At 42.4% G+C, this 15,109-nt stretch overlaps 1 protein-coding gene across 1 annotated transcript in view; it reads left to right on the top strand.

Moving 5' to 3' along the window:
- The first annotated feature begins 217 nt into the window (after window positions 1-217).
- Window positions 218-15,109, top strand: part of LOC144508987 (uncharacterized) — a 174,417-nt gene continuing 159,525 nt past the window's right edge. The window contains exons 1-2 of the mRNA XM_078237207.1: window positions 218-403; window positions 4,204-4,237. Of these exons, the coding sequence (XP_078093333.1) occupies window positions 340-403; window positions 4,204-4,237 (98 nt within the window). The 5' untranslated portion in view covers window positions 218-339. The remainder of the gene's footprint in view (window positions 404-4,203; window positions 4,238-15,109) is intronic.

The raw sequence follows: 15,109 nt of genomic DNA, 5'->3' as shown, positions 1-15,109 counted from the left end.
CTTGGAATGGGCAATAAATCTTGACCTTGTCAGCAATGTCCACATTCATGAATGATTAACAGGTGTTCACACGGATCACTGTGTTGACTGGAACAAGAGCAGAAGTGAAGCAATATGCGGAATGATGTCAGTAAACGTAAAGGAAATTACAGTCTTGGAGATGTTTCTCACATAGAGAAGAAAATTATTTTCAGGAAATCTAAACCAAGTGAACTGAGTCAGCTGACAGGCAAAAGTGAGTCAGTTGGATGACAATATTCCGACTTTCTACGTCTCATTTTTATGATTTTTTTTGTTTTGCTTTAACTTCTGGTAATTTCCAAGAAATGATCTGTTTACATGGGGATCCTACGAGTCAGTGTAAGAATGGTGAAGGTGATAACTGCTGCAGAGTATCTGGTTGGTAAGTGGGAGTTTTAATGGAGCATGACTAACTGTAGAATGTCCGTTTGACATCACAGTGCAAGCTGTGGTTTGAGTGAATAATTTATTCCTTCCCTTAGTTTCCATTAGTTCCTCATTGATTTGTAATTAGTGTCTTTTTCACTCTCCTTTAAAAGTGTTAACTTATACAGGAATAAGATTCCATGATAATGTTCAACTCTTGGCATTTCGCCCATGTGCCATTTTTACATGTGAAGCCACTCTGTGAATACGGGTGAGCTCTTAATGCTTGGATAATTCTTGGTCATTGCTGAACCAAAGCTTGTGTTCATCCCTCTGTATGTACACAATTCAGGGTGGTGCATCATGAACCTAAATATATACTACTCTTAACGAAGTAAAATTTATTTAAAAACTCTTGATAAAAGAAAAAGAATGACTTGCATTTATATAACACTCTTCACAACCGTGGGATGTTCCAAAGTGCTTTGCCATCAATGAAGTACTTTTATTAGTAGTATAGTCATTATTGTAATGTAGCAAACACAGCAGCCAATTTGCACACAGCAAGACCCCACAAACAGCAATGTGATAATAGTTCGATAACCTGTTTTTGTGATGTGATTGAGAGATAAATATTGGCCTGGGCACCAGGAATAACTCATCTGCTATTCTTCAAAATAGTGCCATGGGATCCCCCCCCCCTCCCAGCTTACTATCTTTTCTGGAAGATGGCACCTTTGACAGTGCAGCAATCTCTCAATACTGCACTGGCATGTTCACCTTGGTTTTTGTGTTTGAGTCTCTGGAATGGGATTTGAATCCACAATGTGCTGTGCATTGAACCCCAGTTTATGTATGTTGAGTCAGTCTACTGAATGACATCAGCAGTGATGGGGACATTTTCAATTTGGGGACACGGTAACACCGACACTAATGCAAAGTTCCTTGCCCTGACCACAATCCAACCTGAAAAGTTTCCACCAGAGGCCACTGGAAAGTAATTACAAGTGAGAAGTTTGGCCATTTTTTTTCCCTTGGTAACTTGGAAACACTTAATCTAACTTGAATTCCACACTGCTGCCTGAGGTAAGATGAGTTAACAACCAAGTCAGACAGTGTGAGACCTTCTACACTATCTCTGCTAGCGTTTCACCTATTTAAATACCTTTATCCACCAGCCCTAACATTAATATTTTTGGTCCATTTCCTATCGCTTTTAGGTTTTCAAACATAGAAAAACAATGAATTGGTTAGCAGGTGGTGTAAGTAGATCAGGTGATTCACTTTCCAACCATTTCTATGGCATAAAAGCCTCATCCCTGAGATCTCGAACCTTTACATTTGGGTATCTCGCATTGTATCACTTGGTGATGCTACATCTGGTGAACTGGTGCGGTGACAATAATCTGTCCCTCAATATCAACAAAACGAAGGAGATTGACATCGACTTCAGGAAGCGTAAAGGAGAACATGCCCCTGTCTACATCAACGGGGATGAAATAGAAAGGGTCGAGAGTTTCAAGGTTTTAGCTGTCCAGATCACCAACAACCTGTCCTGGTCTCCCCATGCCGACACTATAGTTAAGAAAGCTCTCCAAAGCCTCTACTTTCTCAGAAGACTAAGGAAATTTGGCATGTCAGCTACGACTCTCACCAACTTTTACAGCTGCACCATAGAAAGTATTCATTCTGGTTGTATCACAGCTTGGTATGGCTCCTGCTCTGCCCAAGGCTGCAAGGAACTACAAAAGGTTATGACCGTAGCCCAATCTATCACGCAAACCAGCCTCCCATCCATTGACTCTGTCTACACTTCCCACTGCCTCAGCAAAGCAGCCAGCATAATTAAGGACCCCATGCACCCCGGACATTCTCTCTTCCACCTTCTTCCATCGGGAAAAAGATACAAAGGTCTGAGGCCATGTACCAACCGACTCAAGAACAGCTTCTTCCCTTGCTGCCGTCAGACTTTTGAATGGACCTACCTTGCATTAAGTTGATCTTTCTCTACACCCGAGCTATGACTGTAACACTACATTCTGCACTCTCTCGTTTCCTTCTCTATGAACGGTATGCTTTGTCTGTATAGCATGCAAGAAACAATACTTTTCACTGTATGCTAATACATGTGACAATAGTAAATCAAATCAAATCGAATCAGTGCTACAATGGTTGTTCCGTTTTGATTAAAGAATTCCATTTCAAATGGATAGGTAAACACAACACCCTCCTCCCCACCCAAGCCCTCCCATGTAAATTAGTATTAGCTGCCTGCCCATTTACATTTCTTTGATTTGATTTATTATTGTCACATGTATTAACATACAGTGAAAAGTATTGTTTCTTGCGCGCTATACAGACAAAACATACCGTTCATAGAGAAGGAAAGGAGGGAGTGCAGAATGCAGTGTAAAAGTCATAGCTAGGGTGTAGAGAAAGATCAACTTAGTGCGAGGTAAGTCCATTCAAAAGTCTGATGGTAGCAGGGAAGAAGCTGTTCTTGGGTTGGTTGGTATGTGATCTCAGACTTTTGTATTTTTTACCCGGTGGAAGAAGATGAAAGGAAGTATCCTCGCCACACTACCGGAAGGATGTTGATGCATTGGAAAGGGTGCAGAAGAGATTTACCAGGATGTTGCCTGGTTTGGAGGATATGGACCATGAAGAAAGGTTGAACAAACTTGGATTGTTTTCATTGGAGCGTCAAAGGATGAGGGGGGACCTGATAAAGGTTTACAAGATTATAACAGGCTTGGAAAGAGTGGATAGAAAAAGTCTTTTTCTCAGAGTCGAAGGGTCATTTACTCGGGGGCATAGGTTGAAAGTGAGAGGGCAACAGTTTAAAAGAGATGTAAGGGGCAGGTTTTTCACACAGAGGGTGGTGAATGCCTGGAACGCGCTGCTGGAGGAGGTGGTGGAAGTAGATTCTATAACAACGTTCAAGAGGCATCTGGGTAGATAAATAAAAAGGCAAGGATTAGAGGGATATGGGCCACGTAGAGGCAAGAAAATAATAGATTAGAGAGGCATCTATGTCGGCACAGACTTAGTGGCCAAAGGGCCTGTTCCTGTGCTGTACTGTTCTTTGTTCTTTGTTCTATGTCTGGTGTGTATGGGGTCCTTGCAAATGCTGGTTGCTTTTCTGAGGCAGTGGGAAGTGTAGACAGAGTCAATGGATGGGAGACTGGTTTGTGTGATGGACTGGGCTTTGTTCATGACCCTTTGTAGTTTCTTGCGGTCTTGGACAGAGCAGGGGCCATACCAAGCTGTGATATAAACAGAAAGAATGCTTTCTATGGTGCATCTGTAGAATTTGGTGAGAGTCGTAGCGGAGATGTCAAATTTCCTTAGCCTCCTGAGGAAGTAGAGGCATTGGTGGGCTTTCTTAACTATAGCGTTGGTGTGGAGGGACCAGGACAGGATCAGGTTCTGAATGCAAAGTTTGTCAGTGGCCTGTTACAATATTTTGCCCAGGCTGTTCAATATGGCTGATATAGTGAATACCAAGGTGGCTGGTGATGTGATAATTTATATCTTCCCTTCAGCTGAAAGGGAACCTGCTCGGCTCAGCGTCCTGCCTTTGAATACTTCCGTCTGGGGTGCAGCATTCATTTCAGGCCTAATAAGAAGCCAAGCCAAAATCCCAGCCCATAGACCTCGAATAAAACAATCTAAGTGGCAGGAAGGCAACTAAGTTGCTGTTCAATGAGAAGAAATCTGGGCCAGAATTTACCTCCAGGAATCAGCCATTTCCAAATCCCAGTCAATCCAACTGCAACTAATTAGCATCTTATTTTTCTAATGTGTCCATTTCAGATCATTATCCGGACGGTAATTCTATCCATTGCAAGTAAGTAAAGTGATTTTAAAAAATGACATTCGTCGCTGTCTGTGAAAGTGATTTATTATGAACTATTCCAGATTTGACCTGAATTTCCCAGTTTTAATTGTGTTTGAATGTTCACAGCTCTCCACCCCCTCTTGTATGCTGTTTAATCAAGTCTTGAATTCATGAATCTGACCTGAAATAGACAAGGAAATCATTAGAAAACGGATATTGTAGATATTTGAGGCAGTTAAAGAGCTCCGGGTTACACTGGCCACTTTCTTAAATCTGCATTAATTCCTGTCTAAATTTCTATAATTGTTTCATTTGCATTTTATCTCAGTAATCCATTAATTGATGTTCAAAAACCTAAGCCAGCTAAAGTACTGGAGATCACTAGAGCCTATTTTCAAAATAGATTATGATTGATCTTAAATGCAAAAATAGGTCTGTTAAATAGGAACTAGTGTGCAGAGACTCTCGAGCTTATGTGCTATTCCTGATGGGAAGGTCTTTCCCTGTTTTAGAGATTTTAATGGAAAGTTGCATCATCCCCCAACCTCCAACAGGCAGTTTCTTGTTCCTGGACTCATTTAATTTAATCATAAACCCTTTGCTGGGAGGCACGATAGCCCTTTCAATCTTGTGATGTTCCCTACATGAATGAAAGGAAATTTAAAAAAGAAATAATAATTTTGTTCCATTCTTCAAGTTACAAAGCCAATGCTCAGAGTGGACAGGGCAAACTCGAAACCATCTCCCCGCTCACTCCAAAAACCAAATTCCTATTGAATCTAATTCATGGTTCCCCAGAAAAAAGACAAATAAGATCCAAGAAGACAAGGTAAGGCATCGCACCCCATCTTGGGCTTGATCTGATGCTTGATACTAAAATAGGTGAGAAAATAGGCAGTGAGGAGGATATAACAATTTTACAGATGGATATAGATAGGCGAGGAGAATGGGCCAAAATGAGGCAGAAGGAGTTTAATGTGGATAAGTGTGAGGTTGTTCAATTTGGCAGAAAAAATTGAAAGGCAAATTATTATCTAAATGGAAAGCAGATTCAAAATGCGTCCGGGCAGAGGGATCTGGGTGTCTGTGTTTATGAATCACAGAGATTCGGTACGCAGGCGCAGCAAGTAATAAAAAATGCAAATGGGATGTTGGCATTTATTGCAAAGGGACTGGAGTATAAAAGTAGAGAAGTGTTGTTGCAATTGTACAGGGTGTCGGTGAGACCACATCTGGAGTATTGTGTCCAGTTTTGGTCTCCTATTTGAGGAAGGACGTGGTGGCATTGGAGGCAGTTCAGAGGCGATTCACCAGATTGATTCCGGGGATGAAAGGTTTGGCGTATGAGGAGAGATTAAACAGTTTGGGCTTGTACTCGCTGGAGTTTAAAAGGATGAGTACAGGAGTTGTACAAAACATTGGTAAGGCCACACTTGGAGTACTGTGTACAGTTCTTGTCATCCTATTATAGAAAGGATATTATTAAACTAGAAAGAGTGCAAAAAAGATTTACTCGGATGCTACCGAGACTTGATGGTTTGAGTTATAAGGAGAGGCTGGATAGACTGGGATATTTTTCTCTGGAGTGTAGGAGGCTGAGGGGTGATCTCATAGAGGTCTACAAAATAATGAGGGGCATAGATCAGCTCGATAGTCAATATCTTTTCCCAAAGGTAGGGGAGTCTAAAACTAGAGGGCATAGGTTTAAGGTGAGAGGGGAGAGATACAAAAGTGTCCAGAGAGGCAATTTTTTCACGCAGAGGGTGGTGAGTGTCTGGAACAAGCTGCCAGAGGTAATAGTAGAGGCGGGTACAATTTTGTCCTTCAAAAAGCGTTTAGACCGTTACATGGGTAAGATGGGTATTGAGGGATATGGTCCAAATGCGGGCAATTGGGATTAGCTTAGGGGTTTTTTAAAAAAAAGGGCGGCTTGGACAAGATGGGCCAAAGGGCCTGTTTCCATGCTGTAAACCCCTATGACTCTATGACTCTATGAAGGGGATCTGATCGAGGTATATAAAATTTTAAAAGGGATTGATAAAGTAAATGTAGACCAAATGTTTCCTCTTCTGGGGCAATCACAAACAAAAGGTCACAGGTATAGGTTGAGAGGTGGTAGATTTAAAACTGAGTTGAGGAGGAACTACTTCTCGCAGAGGGTGGTGAATTTGTGGAACTCGCTGCCCCATAGCGCGGTGGAGTCTGAATCACTGAATGGTTTCAAGAAGGAGATAGATATATTTCTAATAAAAAAAGAATAAGGGGATATGGAGAGCAGGTGGGGAGGTGGATTTGAGAGAGATTAGCCATGATCTGATTGAATGGCAGAGCAGGCTGGAGGGGCTGAATTTGCCTACTTCCGCTCCTAATTCCTAGGTTCTTTTGATCTTAGCCAATAGGCCGAGAAGTGAATACTTCACCATTCTGTGACATTATTATAAAATGACATACAGCGCATTCAGCCCATGGTCCATGCTCCACATGAACCTCCTCTCGTCCTACTTCTCCTGACTGTATCAGCATCATCTCTGCTCTTTTCCCTCTCATGTGTTTATCTGACTTCCCCTTAACTGTCTCCATGCTGTTCGCCTCAACTACTTCTTCTAGTGGTGGGTTATTCAGTCAGTATCTGTGATGTGTAAGAAGATACTGGGTGTACAGTGCAAAAAGATAGTACAGAAACACAGCGAGTCATAAAAATGTGTGATTTTGAAGGTTTCAATCTTGTCATTCAGTGTAAGATTCTCATGAGGTTATATCTTCTTTCCATTCTCCGTCTTGAATCAACAAGTGTATTTATCTCCTTCAGTCCCATCTGGTTGTAAGGTCACAAAGAAACCATTACATTTCAGTTAATTGGATGTGAAAGCTAATTAGTGGCACATTGTGGGAAAAAATTCAGTTCACTCAAGGTTTTGAAGGGACTGCATTATTTAGTTTGCAGCAGTACCTTGCAGGATTAAAATTCCATGGAGCTGAAATCCAAGGGCATTGAAGCGCACACCGATTGTGTCATAATATTTATTAAAATATCTCTGAGTAAGTTCTATGTTGATCAGGCCTCAGTGTCCAAAGCCAGTCACAAACATCAGCAGCAAGAACATTGTGTGGGCTCCAAGGACAAGCTCCATGTTAATTATTTCTGCACTGTGAACCCTTCACCCCTGAAACGTTTCCAGAAAATGACAAAACGACTTTACTACAACCTAATGATAGCGGAGAATCTTGACCAGGTTTTGTGCCGCACTGAATAAAGAGAAGTTAGCGTTTCATTAGCTATCATCAAGTTCTCCTTAATCAGAAAAGTAACACTGGAATCTCTTACTTAAATTTATTGGTGAATAATTGTGCTGAAGCTTTTGGAAAACATGTCCTTGCTCTTTGATATCTCAGGAACATAGAAAACTTACGTCACATTTGGCCCATCATTGGCAATGTTAGAAATGCACGTCCCTTTGAGAGCAAACCAGGCGAGGCAATGGACTAGTGGTATTATCACTAGACTATTAATCCAGAAACTCAGCTCATATTCTGGGGACCCAGGTTCGAATCCCACCACAAGCAGATAGTGGAATTTAAATTGCATTTAAAAAATCTGGAATTAAGAATCCAATGACAACCATGAAACCATTGTTGATTATTGGAAAAACCCGTCTGGTTCACTAATGTCCCTTTAGGGAAGGAAATCTGCCGTCCTTACCTGGTCTGGCCTACATATGACTCCAGAGCCACAGCAATGTGGTTGACTCTCAACTGCTCTCAGGCAACTAGGGATGGACAATAAATACTGGCCAGCCAGCGACGCCCATGTCCCATGAATGAATAAAAAAAATCCAGGACCAGCTTCAGAGTGAGTTGAGATCATGTGATGCTCATTGGAGCTTGTATTTAAGAGCAGGGCTTTCCCCAGTAGGTGGTTGTTTCTGGACAGAGAGAGGATCCAGAAAAGTACAGTGGAAACCAGAGTTTGTACTGAACTATGTACGAAGTCTCACAACACCAGGTTAAAGTCCAACAGGTTTATTTGGTATCATGAGCTTTCGGAGCGCTGCTCCCTCATCAGGTGAGTGGAGAGTTAGGTTCACAAACACAGCATATATGGACAGAGACTCAATTGCAAGATAATGGTTGGAATGCGAGTCTTAACAGGTAATCAAGTCTCGCAGGTACAGACATATATATGCTGTGTTTGTGAACCCAACTCTCCACTCACTTGACAAAGGAGCAGCGCTCCAAAAGCTCATGATACCAAATAAACACATTGGACTTTAACCTGGTGTTGTGAGACTTCTTACTGTGCCCACCCCAGTCCAACGCCGGCATCTCCACATCGTACTGAACTATAGTATTGCTATAAAACAGTTGTGAACACAAGTGGATATTCACTTGTTTCACAGTTATGTCTGCATCAACTGGAAAAGATATCCAGCCTTATCCTACTTTCTCACTCTTGGACTGGCACCACTTCAAGTGGATATTTTTTAAAAATGTACTTTGGATGTTAATTAGATATCAATTGTGTTCAATTATGTGATGTATAGAACATCAGTTGAGGTTTCCCTTGAGTGTATAAAAAGGAACACTTACTGGAACAGCGGTGCATTTGGATTAGGAGGTGTATGCTTGTAATGTTCCACTCTGTAAATAAATGTCAGACTGGGTAATAGTTGGCACCAGTATCATCCTTTACCAACTTTCCAGAATATATTGCTGCCTCCATCATCATTGCAGGCAAAGTTTCAGACCCCCACCACCTTCTGGGCGAAAAGATTTCTCCTCAAGTCCCTACTAAAACTTTCATTAATTATTTTAAATCAATGTCCCATGACCTCTAGGCTAAGAGAAATAGATCCTTCCTTTCCACTTTGTCTAAGCCCCTCATAATTTTAAACACCTAATCAATAATCCCTTCAGCCTTGTGTGTTCCACAGAGAGTTTTATTTATTAGGATTTTGTGTAAAATTTAATCCCTTGAGCTCGCCTTTAGACATTCTGACAATGAATAATCTCAGTCCAATTTATTCTGCAGCGCAGGATGTGGAGTTACATGTCACACTTTTTGCTTCAGTTTATTTATTATTTATTGCAATGAAGTTACTTTGAAAGTCCCCTAAGCACCTGTTCGGGTACACTGAGGGAGAATTTAGCATGGCCAATGCACCTAACCAGCACGTCTTTTGGACTGTGGGAGGAAACCGGAGCACCCGGAGGAAACCCACGCAGACATGGGGAGAATGTGCAGACTCCGCACAGACAGTGACCCAAGCTGGGGATCGAACCTGTGTCCCTGGCGCTGTGAGGCAGCAGTGCTAACAATTGTGCCACCGTGCCGCTATGTTTACTTGATGAATTTTTCTTGACCTTTCCTAACAATTATTCTTCATATTTGATCTAATTTGTGTGTTTCACTGCAAATTTCTCAATGGCAAACTCTTGCAGAATTATAAATAATGCACAACTAACTTTGCATGTTTCTCTAAGTTATTACGTGAAAACTGGTGTAAGCAAGCCATGGCAAATGGTGGGATTTGAATTCACTAAAAAAAAGATATCTTGAATTTAGAATCTACTGATGACCATGAAAGCATTATCGATTGTCAAAAAAACTCATCTGGTTCACTGATGTCCTTGAGGGAAGGAAATCTGCCATTCTTACCCGGTCTGGCCTACTTGTGACTCCAGAGCCACAGCAACGTGGTTGACTCTCAACTGTCCTTTGAACAAACTTAGAGATGAGCAATAAATGCTGGTCAGCCCAGCATCATCCACATCCCACAAATGATTAAAAAAGTGTTTCAATTAGATCCCCTCTCATTCTTTTCTGTGAAGCATAGCTATCCCTAACCACATGACATAAACTGTCATTCGAGATCCACTCAGCAATCCCAAGGGATCATTAAAAACCACAGGGCATAATCCAGATTAAAATCAACATGATGCCCATTATATTGCTTCAGTGACAATTAGAGGACATCGGCTCAGACATCATGATGCTCGGAGCTGCTTGAAAAAACTGCGGAGAAACATGATTAAAGTACATTTCTTAAAGGCACAGTATCATCACAACACTTATCTATTCTACTGGTTACATCCTCAGGAGTTTTGTCAAACATGATTTCCCTTTCATATATCCAAGTTGACATTGTCTAATCCCGTTGATATTTTCTAAGTATTCTATTATCACATCCTTTATAATAGGCTCCAACATTTTCCCTATTGCTGATGTTAGACTAACCGGTCTGTAATTCCCCGTTTTCTCCATCCCTCCTTTTTCAAATAGCAGAGTTTACATTTCCACCCTCCAATCAGCCAGGACTGTTCCAGAATCTGCAGAATTTTGGGTGATAATCAACGCCTCCACTATCTCGATGGCCACTTCCTTTAGTGCCTAAGATACCTGAGCTACGTTGGCTCTTTCTACATGCTAGTGGGCGGGCTCCTGCCAGGTTTTCTTGGCAGGCAAGTGGCCCATCGAGTGACCACCACGAAGAAGGGAGGATGCTTTTAAAAGTTGGACTGAGAGCCTGCAGGAGGAACGTTCTTACCGGTTTCACAGCACTCTCAAGCACCTTTACAACCCCCCCCCCCGCTCCCCTCCCCACTTTCAGCCTTGTCACCTCCTATTTCCCTCCCCTGACCGCATGATCTACCTGAGGGCCATTGCTGGTGAGGCAAGCACTCCTAAATTGATTAATAGGCAATGACCGGGCTGCATCTGGAAGTACAATGAGTCTTGGCAGCTCATTAAAATTATTGAAGTGAAGCCTGAGGCTCGATTCGTGGTGAATGGGCCTTTTAGTTGGGGTGGGGGGGGGCACAGTGTCTGTGTACTGTCAGTTAAACATCTGAAAACCCACCATCACCAATTTCCTACCCAATCATTGTTAGATGGACATTTTTATGGAAGATTATGTGCCATACAGTTCGGCAGTGATTCATATTTATAGCCCTGATTGCGAAAATATCATATCGATCTGCCTCTGAACATTAACTTGGAAATCTCACTTGTCTGAATACGTTGTCTGAAAGAATTTTCAAGCTTACATTTTCCAGGTTTTGTTAAATTAGATTCTGTTTCTCTCTGATCTCAGATTACCTGACTAGGAAAGATGTTTTGTGTGCAATTGCCTGAGGGAGGATTAAGCACAACAGCAGTGATCCTGCCATTCTCTGAGGAATTTGAGTGACCCATCGCCCTCTTCCTGCTCTCTGCAATTCATGTTCTCTTTTTAAATGCATAAGCGAAGGAATATCAAAAGCCACAAATTTCCAACACAACATACAAGAAAAAAACCTAATACTTGACTGTGAATCTGGATTCCAGTCAAGTCAACTTGAATACTTATCGGTAACTATAAATAGATTTGAAGAGATAGAACAGACACATCTAGCAAGCAGTGAAGGGCATAGAGAAAGGAAATGTAAGATGAGCTTCTTTTTCTGCTGAAGCAAGGTATCTGGGCAGCTTGAGGGCCAGGTGAGTGAAATCTGTCCCTCCCCCATGACCTTGCTTCAGATGCCTTTGATTGAAAGAATAAAAGCGTGATTGAAGTCCGACTGACAGACGTCCTAGTTGCTTTTTCTCCTCCCATGAGGCAAAGCACTCTGCTGCCACAAGATGTCCGACCTTGTGTCCTGATTAATAACTAATAGAAGTGGCAGGCAATGATTTGGCTCAGATTCAGACCTGTTCAGTTGTGAAGTTCACATTTATAATTTCTTCACGTTTTTCCCTCCTCTCTGAAGACCTTGACTCATCCTGTTGCCCTCTGGTAGTACATGCAAGGTCTTACAGAGCGAATGTTGGAAGACTATTCAACCTTTGGGGCCTCAAAACCATCCATTCCTCCCTTGCCACTCGCATACATGCAGGTGTCACCAGACGTACGATCAGGAGCAATTAATGTCCACCTTTTCATCCTGGTGTACAAAGATCAATAACATCATGGCTACTACAAGAAAATCATTTAACTGCAGACAATGGTAGCATAGTGGTTATATGGCTGAACTAATAATCCAGAGGGCTGGATACATGATCTCAAGTCATGAATTTGAATCCTATGTCAACACTGATCACCACAATAAACATTCACTCCAAGCATCACTACACACAGTAGCAGCAGAGTGCAGCATCTACAAGATACACTGTCGCAACTCAGCAAGGTTCCATTCAAAGCATCTTCCAAACCTGAGACTTCTATTACCTTGAAGGACAAAGGCAGCAGGTGGATGGAAACACCACCACCTGGAGGTTCCCCTCCAAGTCATACACCAGCCTGACTTGGAAACATATCACCGTTCCTTTGCTTTCACTGGGTTAAAATCTTGGAAGTCCATCCCTAACAGCACTGTGGATGTACCCAGGCAAGACCGTTCTCTTCCTGTCGGGGAGCACTTCAGCGGTCACAGGCATTCGGCCTCTGATCTTCGGGTCAGCGTTCTCCAAGGCGGCCTTCACGACACATGACAATGCAGAGTCGTTGAGCAGAAACTGATAGCCAAGTTCCGCACACATGAGGACGGCCTCAACCGGGATCTTGGGTTCATGTCACACTATCTGTAACCCCCACGACTTGCCTGGACTTGCAAAATCTCACTTGCTGTCCTGTCTGGAGACAATACACATCTCTTTAACCTGTGCTTAATGCTCCCTCCACTCACATTGTCTGTACCTTTAAGACTTGATTAGCTGTAAAGACTCGCATTCCAATCATTATTCTGTAAATGGAGTTTGTGTCTCTGTATGCCCTGTTTGTGAGCAGATCTCCCACTCCACCTGACGAAGGAGCAGCGCTCCGAAAGCTAGTAGCGTTTGCTACCAAATAAACCTGTTGGACTTTAACCTGGTGTTGTTAGACTTCTTACTGTGATGTACCTACATCACATGGACTGCAGCAGTTCAAAGGAAAACAGTTCACCACAACGTTCTCCAAGGCAGATTGGGATGGGCAACAAATAGTGGACTTGCCCTCGATGTTTACATTCCAGAAACAAAAAATAATCTTGAATAAGATAAAATAAGATAATCTTGAATTTAAAAAAATTATTAGTGATGGTGGCCTGTTGAAATGTTGTAGAAATCAGTGGATTTTCCTCCTCCCATTCCAAAATAAATGATTTCACATATTTTACAATTCTCCATATTGAATACCATCAACCACAATGTTGCCCACTTATCTCTGTCTCTTCCTGCTCCAATCCATGCAACTTACCATGCACCAAACACATTCCAAAATAAGGAAAGGACATGGTCAAATGGAATCCAAAGTGATCAACTGATGGCCGTAACTTCCTCGGAGTGGCAATCACTGGCAGACTGCTACTTGGTCACCACTTACCTTCCCTGGAATTCCAAAGCCTGTCTCGCCCGACTTTCCTCACTCAGGTTGGGTGAGACTGAAACAACTCTGGGGCTCCAGCTGTACAGGAGGACGTGTCCCTTTCTTACAGCACGAGCTGCCAGAGACCATGTGAGTTTAAAGAGATAATTTAAAGGGAGAAGGTAAGTTTCAAAGGTCAGTGAACGGGGCATTGGGCTGGCAGGGGGGGAGGCGGCGGGGAGAAGGGGGAGGGTTTGGGCTGGGCTTGGGGAGTGCTTGGTTGCAGGGTGGGGGGAGGTGAGGTAGGGTGGAGAGTACCCATTGTGGGGGGGGGGGGGGGGGGCGGGTCAGGGGTGCAAGGGTACAGGGCTTGGTCTGGATCTTTAAATTAGTTACTCTGATGGACTAAGGAAATTTGGCATGTCAGCGACAACTCTCACCAACTTTTACAGATGCACCAGAGAAAGCATTCTTTCTGGTTGTATCACAGCTTGGTATGGCTCCTGCTCTGCCCAAGACTGCAAGGAGCTACAAAAGGCCGTGAATGTAGCCCAATCCATCTCTCAAACCAGCCTCCCATCCATTGACTCTGTCTACACTTCCTGCTGCCTCGGCAAAGCAGCCAGCATAATTAAACACCCCACGCACCCTGGACATTCTCTCTTCCACCTTCTTCCGTCGGGAAAAAGATACAAAAATCTGAGGTCACGTACCAACCGACTCAAGAACAGCTTCTTCCCTGCTGCTGTCAGACTTTTGAATGGACCTACCTTGCATTAAGTTGATCCTTCTCTACATCCTAGCGATGACTGTAACACTACATTCTGCACTCTTTCCTTTCATTCTCTATGAATGGTATGCTTTGTCTGTGTAGCACGCAAGAAACAATATTTTTCACTGAATGCTAATACATGTGACAAGGATAAATCAAGTTACATCAAATCAAATCAAAAATATTAGAAATGCTTTGATTCCTTCTCACTCTTTCAGATTAACTATCAGGGTAAAACCGTCCGAAATTAATGATTAAAATCTCTTTGTCAGATGGTTCCCAGCACAATTGTCCAGGGGAAGTTAACTCTTCTGGACAAGTACCCGATAACCCTTATGTGGGTACTTCCAAGAGGGATGGATTCCCCAGCAGATAATTCGGGTACTCCCCCTAAATCTGACACTGGGGAGCTAGAAAGTTGTGGCCCTTTGCTTCTTGGATATGCAGTGGAGACAAATAGTGTTGAGAAATGGGAAGTGCAGAGATATTTGGCAGTGAAAGTAATGGAGGGATTGATTAGGTGATCCTCAAATATCTTTTCTGATCAGGCACATTACTACATTCTGAGCATCGGACACGATCCTAGTATTTAGAAATTAATCCAAATTAACAATTTCACGTTGTTTCAATTTATCTTGTTTAAATCTCAGCTTGGCACTATTTCAAACTTATAAGTAATAGCAGTAGTAAAATCATCTGAGCTAATTTAGACATGGAATGCAAACACAATCATGCCACTCTGAATTTCTGATGTAAACTGATGTAAACTTTTCTCATTTAAAAACTAAA

Source organism: Mustelus asterias, chromosome 21 (genome assembly GCF_964213995.1).
Source record: "Mustelus asterias chromosome 21, sMusAst1.hap1.1, whole genome shotgun sequence".
NCBI lineage: Eukaryota > Metazoa > Chordata > Chondrichthyes > Carcharhiniformes > Triakidae > Mustelus > Mustelus asterias.
The sequence above is the reverse complement of the archived record's forward strand: the minus strand, read 5'-3'. Positions and strand labels throughout refer to the sequence as shown.